This window comes from Dinoponera quadriceps, unplaced genomic scaffold (genome assembly GCF_001313825.1).
Source record: "Dinoponera quadriceps isolate SergipeBrazil2010 unplaced genomic scaffold, ASM131382v1 scaffold619, whole genome shotgun sequence".
NCBI classification, from domain to species: domain Eukaryota; kingdom Metazoa; phylum Arthropoda; class Insecta; order Hymenoptera; family Formicidae; genus Dinoponera; species Dinoponera quadriceps.
This window is the reverse complement of record NW_014554767.1, coordinates 140,508-152,821: the sequence shown is the minus strand read 5'-3', so window position 1 is coordinate 152,821 and position 12,314 is coordinate 140,508. Positions and strand designations below refer to the sequence as shown.

At 35.5% G+C, this 12,314-nt stretch overlaps 3 protein-coding genes across 5 annotated transcripts in view; 1 reads left to right on the top strand and 2 right to left on the bottom strand.

Annotated features, from left to right (window-relative positions):
• LOC106741714 overlaps positions 1-5,222 on the bottom strand; it is a 36,905-nt gene extending 31,683 nt beyond the window's left edge. For both annotated transcript variants that reach the window (XM_014613988.1, XM_014613989.1), the window contains exon 1: positions 4,757-5,222. The gene's annotated coding sequence lies outside the window, so the exon portion shown is untranslated. The remainder of the gene's footprint in view (positions 1-4,756) is intronic.
• Positions 5,223-5,410: 188 nt separating this feature from the next.
• On the top strand, positions 5,411-7,377 carry LOC106741695 (protein TSSC1). Its single transcript, XM_014613948.1, has 6 exons — positions 5,411-5,643; positions 5,822-6,047; positions 6,213-6,433; positions 6,546-6,727; positions 6,808-7,104; positions 7,190-7,377. The coding sequence occupies exons 1-6, from the start codon at positions 5,602-5,604 to the stop codon at positions 7,350-7,352; spliced, it is 1,131 nt and encodes a 376-aa protein (XP_014469434.1). The 5' UTR covers positions 5,411-5,601; the 3' UTR covers positions 7,353-7,377.
• LOC106741696 (RNA-binding protein pno1) lies at positions 7,331-9,295 on the bottom strand. Of its 2 annotated transcripts, none has more exons than XM_014613949.1 (4): positions 9,189-9,295; positions 9,003-9,113; positions 8,480-8,563; positions 7,331-8,108 (listed from the first exon to the last, which is right to left on the bottom strand). In XM_014613949.1, exons 1-4 carry the CDS (start codon positions 9,234-9,236, stop codon positions 7,578-7,580), a joined length of 774 nt encoding a protein of 257 aa, XP_014469435.1. In that variant the 5' UTR covers positions 9,237-9,295; the 3' UTR covers positions 7,331-7,577. The 2 variants fall into 2 exon arrangements, with proteins under 2 accessions (XP_014469435.1, XP_014469436.1); XM_014613950.1 differs by having other exon boundaries at positions 9,202-9,291.
• Between the last annotated feature and the right edge of the window lie 3,019 nt (positions 9,296-12,314).

Here is a 12,314-nt window from a genome sequence, read left to right as displayed (position 1 = left end):
CGAAGTTTCTAATCGCGGCAGATATAACGTATCCCCACTGCAATCGCGAGCAGAATAATAATCTTCATTCATTTGCTTCCTTCAGAACTCTCTTCGTCGATATCACCGTGAGTTAGATTCCATTATACACAGGAGAAAACTCGAAAGATCGTTCTGTCCTCGAGAATATATCTTAAGTAGTTTCTATTGCGACGAAGAACATTATGTATTTAAATGACGTCATTATATGGTTGCTTTCCATTTATTGACACAAGCATAATTTTGTCTTTGTTTTCCGTATTCAATGAATAACAAAGATAAACAGTAAGAAATTTTGTGTTAAATTTAACATACTTCACATGTCCCAAAAAGGTCCACATAAATTTTTGTGTTAATTTAATACAAGATGAATATGAGAAGTGACACAAATATTATTTCAAAAATTAACACAAAATTAATACCCGTAATATGTTCATCGATACTAAAATGCGTTATTTTAACATTTTGCTCATGTTGAATATCGGCTCAACATAAAATATTGAGATAACATATGTAAATGTGTTAAATTAACATAAAATATTGAGATAACATATGTAAATGTGTTAAATTAACACATGAATATGTTAAAAAATTAACTCAGAAATTTTGACAAGGACCGATTTTAACGTAAATACAAGATATTTTTTTACTGTGTAGAGTGATATTTGTGTCGACTTGCGTTACTAAATGGAAAGTATTCTGTATGTGGATTAACGCAGAAGTTCGTTCCGTTCTTTAATCAAAATATACATATCACATTTACTTATTTTAAGATACAATTAATTGATTGAATGTGTACCGAATGTGTACTTTTTCGATGGTCTGTTCTCTCTCCAGTAGCTGCATGATCCCGCGCTCGTAGAAATTCTGGAATTTCTGAGCAAAGAAAAAACTGACTAAAAAACGAAGCGAACTTTTGCATCTTAATTTAACGTACCATGTATGTTATGTACAATATATTATGTATATCGTATGTAATTTAGACGATATATTACAAACGTATCTCTTCTTTTTCCAAACGCAGACATCGGTGCAGGCTTTGTTAGGAATTAATAGCGAATCCGATCACCCGCACTATACCGGATTAGTGCACGCTAAAAGCCGCTGCGTATAAAATATCCAAATACAGCGGCATAAAATAAGCACATCTTGACGTAGAAATGATAATTAACGTATGTCCTGCTAAATAACGTGATAATATCATTGTTAGGTATTTACTTTCAAAATGTTTATATGCTTTTTTACTTAAATAACCGTCTCGTGTATAATAGCTTTTAGTATTCACCGAGCCGGTGTAGTGCGGATGATTGAATTTGCCATAAGCGACGGTGACGGCGGTGCGACGCCAACGTTGGACGGCGACGATGAGACGGGGCAAGACGGAGACGTCTAATAGTTCAATTAACTCGAATCCACAGAGTAATATGAATATTTAAGTGAGACGGTAACCGAAACGGGAGCGCGTAAGCAATGAATCCGAACGTGTTATCGCGAACATCGCTCGTCTCCGTGCGATCATCGAGACTCCCCGCTCGCTTGCTCGCTCGTTCACTCACTTGCTAGTTCATTCGCGTGCCATGAAATCGATTTACAAAACGCTCCTTATCGCGTCCGAATTGGTAGCATCGATGATAGCTCGTATTGGCATTTCAATTGATGATACGAGTGTAGATTTCGCAGCTATGTAGCTACTATACTGTAGCTACTGTACTGAGAAATCCATTTAGTTGAATCAACTAAATTCTTGTTTGACTATGGGCAAACAAATTTTTTGGTTATAAGAACCAAGGTTTAGTTCTCTGAACCAAAGGTTTGGTTTTTTGCAACCTCTTTCTTCAGAGAACAAGAAACTTCAGGGAACCAAACCTTCAGTATAGATAACCAAACTTTGGTTATTACAACCAAAAAATTTGTTTGCCCATAGTCAAACAAGAATTTAGTTGATTCAATTAAATGGGTTCTCTGTGTGTGTTCGTATATTCGTTGCCAGTATACTAAAAATTTATAATGTATGTAAGATGAATTATAGATTTCTAGTATTGGGCAATAAATATATGAACATAGCCTAAAAGGTGATGCGATCCAGGTTGTTGCAGAGGGAATGTCGGTTCGAAAACGATAAAATGATAAGGTGTTTGTTTACAGCGATACGCGTGCAAAATAGTAACTTTCTATTAAACTATCTCAATTTTAACTATGCATGTAAACGATAGCGTACTTTATTGGTACGATATGCATAAAAGACATATATCGCATCGGCTTCGTCATCATTTACACAAGAGACAAAAATTTCTTTAAATTTAATATAATTTTTTTTAATTGAAACAAATTTGTCTTTTGAAATGGAACGAACAAACGTATGTTTGATTCAACAAACAGGATCGCTTGGTTTTTGAAGTAATAAATATCTTTACGTCAAATAACATGTATCTTTCAAATTCTCATCCAAACATTACAATGGTTATCACAAACAATAAATTATTTGAAAGAATTAACATTACATGGAAAAAAAGTCTGGTTGCATTAATTAGTGCGTTTTGGTTGAAGGAAACAAAATTTTTGGTTCTTATGACTCCAATATGGTTCTTATAACCAGAAATTCTGTTTTCTCCGACCAAAATGCACCTGGTTGTTCCCTTACTGGCTAATGCAAACCAGATGTTTTTTCACGTCGAAAAAAATTTGTTAGAAAAATATTAAAGAACTTCTTTGCTTCAATGAGATAATATTTAATATACAAGAAAATAAATTTTGTTACTGCCAAACTTTTTAAAACTAAATATTACTTCCTCAAAATAATACTGTTTTTCTATCAAACAACATGATTTACTTTAGTGAAACAATATTTTCATTCAAATAAAATATTTCATATTAAATTATGTTGTTTATATTAAACCAAGTTAAACAAACACGTAAATCTAAAGAAACCTTTTTCTCTGTATATATATCGCCGAAAAATCAAGATAATAAAAATGAATATAAATTTGAATAGAATATTCAAACGCTGATAATACTACCAGTCAGTACGCGTATCAAATGATCCGCGCAAATTAGTACGATAATAAATATTTGCAATTTAAAAAAAATCGACCCGCCAAGATGCAGTGGAGGGTCTCTTTTGAAATAAAAATCCGCGATTAGAATTCGTATAATAGGAGTAAGTGAACTTTCTGTAAGTGGAAAATAATTGGCTTACTCAAACGGAGCGAAGCGCGTTAGAATTAGAATCCGTTGGAACCCGTTAGAATTAAAATCTGGTATTAGGATAAGTCGTCATATGGCATTGTATTGTCGTGATATAGTGTTATATTAAACCTCTTTTAAAATGAATAGTTCCAAGACGACTATATACACCGTAAGGTTTTCGAATATTTTTTTTTCCTTTCCACATTTGGTTAATATGCATGTTTCACAATTCGTACGCATTTTCAGGTCGGTCGCACGCATGAAAAACGAAGTGCGCTCATACAACATTCTGTTATAAGTACACAAGTCGCAATTGAATCGCGGCATTCGTAGAATGCCGTTTCATATAGATGAGCCAAATGTATCGTTCAATTAGAAGCAATTGGATAATACGTAGTTTGTGACGAATAAATATGGACTTTGAAGTCATGCTGCTGGTTCCCACATCAGACACAGATAATGTCGAATATATCTAAATGAACCTAAATATATGAATCGAAATAGCGAAGTTTCATCGCAACGTAGCATGCCGCGTCGTAGCTTCCTCACAATGTCTCTTCTATTTTCGATAATTCCCACACGCAAACCTCTACGACGTAACTTATACAGAGTATCGTGACTATATCTTTTGTGTTTCGTTTCGGTCGTTGGCCGGCTTCTCGGGAAATTTAGAGTTAGATTTCTCAACAATAATTATTCGTTATCAGGATATTTCCAAATTATGATGAATGATTAACTATTCAAGTTCCGACGCGCGTAAATCAATATCGGCGATGAGCGATAACGAGATGTCGAGCGAACATTAGTCGCTCGATAACGTGACATTTTAAGATTAAAAATCCATCGAACCAACTATCAGGTGTATTTAAGCGTATTTAGATAGCTTTTGTTATATTTTTGCGCGATTAGTCTCTTCTACACGCGTATTTCTCAGTCTACGAACATACACCGCGTAATTACATACGTAACTCTTACTACCTCTGAGGATGGGATCTCTCGATAAATCTACGACGAGAAACAATATCTCTCCGCGATAACTCGCTTTTCCTCGCTTTAACTCTATCTACCTATCACGCAAAGCCAGACAATGAGTTCTGCGCAAAGTAAATGCGAATATATTCAGCAACAGCTGATACGTTCCATTTGCCGGGCGCGAGCAAATATCGCGGATGCTAATCGCGATGCGACTCGCGTTACACTGATGATCGTTGAGTATCTCAACCTCGATGCCACGAGCGACGAAATACCCTCTTCGACGAGAGGAGGAAGAGCGAGAAGCGGAGCATTTGCGTTGACTCCGCGTGATCGGCCGCGATTAACCTTTAAAACAGGACGATAAGAAGGGAAAAAAGACGGCGCAGTCCGCCACTTGGGAAGCGGAAAAAAAAAGAAGAGACAGCCGCGATATGTGCAACACATATGTACATCCGTATGCACACCTCCGAACGCGTAGACACGCGACGAGAAGGTGGTATGCGTGTATCGACGGATATAGCCGACTATTCTCCCGGTCGACGACGGAACACACAGGATAAGAGAAACAGGTACTCACAATTGATGCTGCAGCGTCAGCATAGCGGCGCTTTCGGGTAAAGGGTTATGAGGGACGAAGCGTGCGTTCTTCGCGCGAAGACTACGTGAAGAGGAACGCACATTCGTCCGTGGCTGTCCGGCCGACAACGTGGGAAGTTCGCTTCGTGTCGGACAATCAGACTTCTCACGTCCGGGCCAACGACGATAAAGATACGCGTTTAAAATGCATCCGGCCGACGACGTCGCTCGCTCGCTCGCTCTGACACTGCGTTTGTACGCGAGAACCGTACGCGGAAAAGCGCATCGATGCGACGACGATAACGACGACGATAACGACGACGGCTACGATGACGGTACTGACGCGTGCGAGCGCAAGAGTCTGCGGCGGATCGCGCTCATCGATACGCGGCGACGAATTGCTTTGACATAATATATCCGCTAACCCCACCGGTCCCCCCGCGACTGCCCGCTCTTCCGTTGATCCGTTTGCGATGCGAATCAACGGCTGCGCTCGTCGCAACGAACTGGTGGGGGAATACCTTGCCGTGGAACACGGAGGGACGTGTAGATTTCGGTGTGGGTAGCGAGAACCTTCCTGACGTCGGGGCGCTCGGAGCGTCGACGACTCGTGCGTTATCTTCGTGGAGTGATGATCGATGGATCGTCTGGCGCCACCTGACGATGCCGCAGTACGACTCAACGTCAAGTCGGGAAATAATATGGTGTGGTATGTTTCTCTTGCGGATCTGTCAAGCTCGAAGGCTCTTAAGGGTCTTAGTTAACTAAATAAGAATTAAGCGTCTTTTCCTGCGAATTTTGAGAAATAATACATTTTGCATCTTGGTGAAACATAATATTTGAAAAATGGAAAATGACAATCCTGTCATATACGGGCTCGAATTCCAAGTATGAAATTGCGAATTTAAAAAATCACATTCTGCTTCATTTCATAACTTCTCATACAGCTAACAAATAATATACATTCTGCTGAATATTGTAAATAATTGTTACCGTTCAACAACAGTTGTTCCAAGTGAATTAAGATCCTATACAAGAAATATATGATGTTTCTTTTATATTTTAGACTAGAGCATTGTCAGCTCAAACAGCTGAGACTGATATCGTAAGATTTCTAGTAGGAACGCAGTCCTTAAAATTTAGTAATAACCAAGTTCACTTGGTGGAACTTAATGAAGAAACGGGACATTTAAAAACTCAAGTGTTCCAGCATTCAATAGGAGAAATTTGGTCCATACAAGCTTCTCCAACAGAACCTGATGTATTTATTACGTGTTATAATAGTTTGAATGGTAAATAAGTCTACTTATATATATTTAATTTATTTATATTTAGGTACTTCTTATTATCGGGACCAAAAAATAAATAGACTAAATGGTTTAGTAATTTTACTTTATGATTTATGATAAAGCAAAATATATTTACAAATGATTCAAATAACATTAATTTTTTTTTAGAGGAAGGTATTTGCCAAATGAAAGGAGCTGTTTGGCAATTTCCTGAAATAAGAGAATACACTGATGATGTTTTGCAACTTAATAAATTAGCAGATATTGATACGACTTTATATGGCATTGATCTTAAAACTATTGCCTATCATCCTATGGATAGTAAGAAAATTGTTTCTGTAGTGGATAATAATTTTGTTTTATGGGATTTGTCAAACGAAGCACCAAAGGTATTGATATCTTCAATTGTAAGATTAAGATTTCTATAATTTTATTTTGTATTTATTTCTGCTAAATAAGAAAGAATTCTGTAATCTGATAATTCCTTCATATTCTATTCAGGTTATGGCATCCAGTACTTTGGAAGGTAAAGGTCAGCCACGATTTACAAATGGTAAATGGAATCCTCACAATGGAGCTAATCAATTTATAACCTTAAATGAAAACAATGTACGTGGCTGGGATTTTAGAAATCCAGCTAATTCTGCTTGGTCTATTTTATCCGCACATTCACAAATCATTAGGTAATAATAGTACAAGAGTGAATCTTCCATGAAATTAAATCCATCTTTTCTTTCTACCTAATATCTGACTCATTTACCAGGGATTTGGATTTTAATGCAAATCGTCAATATTTTCTGTCCACCTGTGGTGATGATGGGTACATGAAATTTTGGGACATTCGATTTCCAACAGAACCAGTGCTGTCACGTATGGAACACTCGCATTGGGTGTGGAACATAAGAATCAATCGTTTCCACGATCAGCTTGTTTTAACATCTAGCAGTGACTCAAGAGTAATATTATGCAGCATCGCATCTATTTCGTCTGAACCATTCGGACACATGGTGTCAGCTGAAGAAGAGTCTTCGCAAAATGAAGAATCTTGCGGGAAAAAAAAGTAAATGGACAAACACGCGTAATAGTATCTTGTAGTTAATTAACACAAGCAAAATAGGGAAATTCATATATTTGTGGTATTCCAGATTGGAAGATGGTCTTGTAGGCAGATACGAAGAGCATGAAGATAGTGTGTATGCTGTGGAATGGTCATCCGCTGATCCCTGGACATTTGCATCTCTCAGTTACGACGGGAGATTAGTTCTTAATAAAGTGCCACGTAAATATAAATATCAAATACTTTTATGAATCTGTTATTTATAAAATTGCGCTAATTATAATCTCACATCTCATTTTTTATAATAAGTTGCTTTTGCAATCGATTATTCATCACACATACACGTGCGCGCGCATACATACATTGGTTTTATACAGAACACTAAGCATAAACCATCTTTCTGTTACACAGATGAAAGAAAAGCAATTGTATATATGTATATACATAAAGTTCAACATGATATATTTTATAACTTATTATAATCGACCTGATACTCTGCTAGCTATATTTCTTAACTGACCATAAACTTTGGAAGGTGGGCTACCCAAAATCAGATTACATATCGCTCTACGGGCTAGTTGTATATTCTGATGGGAACCCAATATGTGTATCTTACTATCGGCTAATACAATTCGAGTTTTTGTTACATTTTCGATAGTAAACTTTGTTCTTCCACCTTTGCCTGCTAATCTACCAATGGCTCTAGATAAATGATCACCCTTCAATGACTGTTTGACATCCAGTATTTCGAATGACTCTACAAACAAATCATCCAAACGTAATAAAGCTAAAGCATCTTCCACTTCAAATCCGGAAATAAATGCTTTTACAAAATCAGCAGCTTTCTGAAGATTCGAAATATCTGGGGTATCTGATGCAGTTCTGATTTCTACATTTCTTGTTTTTATATTGAAGCGTATTTGTAATTTTAAATGCTCAACAATAGGTGTAAATATCTTCAACCAATTTTCCTTCAAAGGTGTGTATCGATGAGCTGGCACTGCAACCTACAATACAAATTCATAATTAAAAATGAGTGCGTTAAGGCACCGGAGTAATCGCTAAATTAATTCGTCATGGAATCTTCTTTTCCAGTCTCTTTTCTCATGGTTTTGTCAATGTTAATCTTACGACTATTTATTAATTGAGTGAAAGAAAAGTGTTTATCTGATTTTACAAGTTTGCTGAATTTTGATTACAGATGTCATTTTGTATTTTTTTTTATTTAAAAATATAACGCAAAAAATGTTGGCAGGTTTTTTCATTTTTGACGTCACTAAACAATGACAGTGGTCACTTCTGAACCTTAATATACTATTACATTAAGAAATTATTAGATACAATAAATAGATTTTAATATTATTTAATATTATTCCACCTTTCTTTGTTCTGTAGCATTCTTAGCTCTTTTACTAGTTGTATGCTGATTTATTTTTCCTTCTATGCCATTAACTACCTCTACCTGGAAAGATAATTGCAATATAGAATTATATAGAGAACAAATAACAAAACTTATTACATGTGTAAATAGTAGCGGTATTCTGTAATCATCTACCGACAACTGTCGGTCAAGGAATATGTCGTTGCACAGGTATAACATAACAAAAAAAGCTACAACGACACGTACCGATAGTTGTCGATAGAAGTTACAGAATCCTGCTACAGTACTATCACTGTAAAAAATATATATTCTTTAGATAATTTTGCACCCAATAGCTACGTTCAGAAAACAACAGTTAAATAAGCACTATTATTCTAGGTCTATCATATATTTAATCATTTGTTCTATCATTCATATATTTAATCATTTATTCGCGAGCAATAAATACTAATCTATAAGTGCTTTATTTAATTGAAAATAGTCAATATTGTTCAACATAATTTGTAATCTGAAACAGTACCTCCATGTGACTCTCGTTAGCACGGCGTTTTTTGGATGATTTCCGTTTAACGTTCACCATTGGAAGATTTTGTTTAGTATCTGTACGTTCTATTTCCATGTTTATGCTCGTCTATATAATTGAAGATAAATTATTTCTTTTCAAGAAAGAAATGATTATTGATAAAACCACTGAAATCTGTACTACCTGAAACACGCACCTTTCTCTTGTGAACCACGGAATGAGAAAGAACATGCCAGTGTCTCACATAGCTCTATCCTTGTCTAAAGCAGCACACAATGCTTGTTTTGTGTTGGATTGCTTGCTAGATAGAAATACTACATTTTGATTAGTGTATTGTCATCCATTTTTGGAAATGCACCAATCAGAACGCAGTTGGTCTGTTCCTTTTTGCTGAACCGCTAAACTAGTGCAATAAGTTGAAGCGAGACAAGTATAAATTTTCTCACTTCAACTTATTGCACTAGTTCAGCGGTGCAGCGAAAACGAACAGACTTACTATTTCTAACTAGCAAGCAATCTAACACAAGCATCGAAAACAAGCATTGTGTGTCGCTGACTTAAGTCCTAGTCTCCAATAGAATAGATGTTTTAAGCTATTAACTGTAAGAAATTGACCAATCACAGTCAAATATGAAGAGAATAATCGACTGTGATTGGTCAATTTCTTAAGTCTTCAGGCTTAAACACTATTGTAGACCGGAACTAAGGAAGAATTCACACCTTGACAAAAAAGCAAAAAAGCAGTAACTAATCAGAATTCGCGCTGATAGTCGACAGTTTCTGCTTTATCTGCTTACTATCAGCGCGAGTTCTGATTGGCTGCTACTTTTCTGCTTTTCTGTCAAAGTATAAATTCAAGAAAGGAATTCTCCCTTAGGGTGAAATTGCACGTAATGAAATTGCAGAATAGAGAATGTGTCATAGAAGCAATAAATCAGCGTTATTTCAATCTTTTCTATCACGCAAGATTGTGTGCTGATTGGTTGCTTCTATAACATATTCTTCCGTTGTACCTATCGAAATAGTATATATCATTAGCATGCACAGATTTGTGCTTCCGCGTTTTTCGCTGCATGGGACAGTAGAAACACGAACTCATATGGATTGGAATTACACACATGCATACACGCGTCACAATTCATGAATTCTATAATTATAAATCATAACAGGCCGATATTCATAGTCAGATCTTATATTTAAGATCATCTCAAGATGCAGCCGCAGTTCCGGTTGCAATGTCCAGATGCTTCCTAGCCAATGAAATAAGCCATGTAGTATCAGAAGATTAACTTAAGACGGCCTTATATATAAGACTCGACTAATGGCTTCTACCCACAGGACGCGGCAACGTTTGCTGCGCGGCAGAAGTTTGCACGGTAGCCAATAAACTTCTAATCTTATCGAAAAACGGTATGTTGATTGGCTACCGCGTGAATTTCTGCCGCGCGGCAAGTATTGCCGCGTCTTGTGGGCAGAAGACATATAAATACCGACTATAGTCTTTTGGAGAGAATATAGCCACAAAATCCACATTTTTATGTTATAAACAAATAATAATCAATTATAACCTCAAATTTCCCTACTCATATTTTGTATAGTAGGATTATATAGTTGTATATATAATTACTCAATATAATATTGCATTAATATAAAATTATTTAATTAACATTCCATTTGTTATTGAATATTTACAGTTTTTAATAATGTTTTTACGTATCTCTGTTGAACTTTCGGAATGTTTTTAACACACACACACAAACACACACACACACAAGTTCACATACAGTTCTGTGTAATCAGTGCGGATAAAATCGAAATGGGAATCGGCGGAACGAACGTAAAACAGATCGAACCAATCACGAGCGTTTCGCCAATTCCGCATTGCGTATACGTTTTACACCATGGGACCGCGCCATCAGGTTCCATTTAAGCCCGTATCAGGCTATGGATTGGGGATTGTGATTGAATTAAATCTAACCAATCAGTGTAAAGTTAATTAAACTCGTTTAGTGAAATTTAGTGAATTCTACACTGATTGGTCAAATTTCAATTCAATCTCAATCTTCAATCCATAGTCTAATACAGGTTTGAGGACAGGTTCCACTTAATGTTTGCAACAATTGCGAGTATCGTTCTGTCTTTGTTTAACATCGAAGAGAAACAAGAATAGAATGATGCTCGTGATTGTTGGGAATGTTAAGTGAAACGCATCCTTTACACTCGCAATCTTTCTATCTTTGTTACCCGCTGAATATTAAATAAAGATAGAATGAAGCTCACGTCGTTTCGAGCGTTAAGTGGAACTCGTCCTTAGTACTGGACACTCATAAACGTGGTCTACAATGGTCAATAGGAATATGTTTATAAGAAGTAAGAGTAAAAAATTAACCAATCATAATCGACTTTTCTCTTTATATTCGAAAATGATTAGTCAATTTCTCATTATTTATGAATTTATTCCTTCTGCCCATTGCAAACTACGCTATAGGTGTCCAGTACTTCATATTGATACTTTTAACACGTAGGAAAAAATGGCGTCGATGTATTTGACATGTCAGAAATGAGGAAATTAACAGATGAATCTATATAGCAGAAATGAAGCTTCGCACGTAGAAATTAATCAATTCATCAAAGAGACAAGTCGAAAATGATGTGAATTGGTCGATTTCCCACGCATACGTGTACAGTTATTTATCTGGATTTCCGCAAAATGTCGCTAACTTTCAGTAGAATATTACGCAACGATTGTAGAGCAGTTGTTAAAAATATATTCATAAGCATTGCACAGATCTAAATCAAGACAAATCATATGATACATCGTCCAAATTCTGTTCATTGATGAAACATAAAAATACAAAACGAAAATTGAATCCATCATTGATATTCTATGACACTTGATTTGAGAAAGATCATCTACGTCAATTATTGGAACGTATTATTTTTGTAACATATTTATCTCGCTAATAATAAAGTCTTCAATTCGAAATTATTTTAATTCGATAAGGTTGACCTTTGATCGACTATAAAAAATATATACGTTGCAAAAATCGTTAATATTTTTTTAGATTTTAACGTAATTATTTATAATGTCCAAAAATAATAAAAAAGATAATAAAAGAAAATAACAATATAAAATTATTAATTACAATGAGAAACTATTGAATTTTAGATTAAAAAGTTGTAAATACTTCTGGTGCAAATTATAGGAAAAATAGACATAAGACAGTTCTTACCTTGATCTTTTTTTTGTTAATTGTTATGTATATTAAACATATATTTATATATATACTTAATTTTAATAATACAGTC

Coding starts and splice junctions, on each gene's coding strand:
- LOC106741696 (XM_014613949.1), bottom strand. CDS start 9,236: ATGTTCTTTCTCATTCCGTGGTTCACAAGAGAAAGGTGCGTGTTTCAG. Junction 9,114..9,188: donor GAGAAAGGTGCGTGTTTCAG/GTAGTACAGATT, acceptor TCAATTATATAG/ACGAGCATAAACATGGAAAT. Junction 8,109..8,479: donor ATGCTACAGAACAAAGAAAG/GTGGAATAATAT, acceptor TTTGTATTGTAG/GTTGCAGTGCCAGCTCATCG.
- LOC106741695 (XM_014613948.1), top strand. CDS start 5,602: ATGGAAAATGACAATCCTGTCATATACGGGCTCGAATTCCAA. Junction 6,048..6,212: donor GTGTTATAATAGTTTGAATG/GTAAATAAGTCT, acceptor ATTTTTTTTTAG/AGGAAGGTATTTGCCAAATG. Junction 7,105..7,189: donor GAATCTTGCGGGAAAAAAAA/GTAAATGGACAA, acceptor GTGGTATTCCAG/ATTGGAAGATGGTCTTGTAG.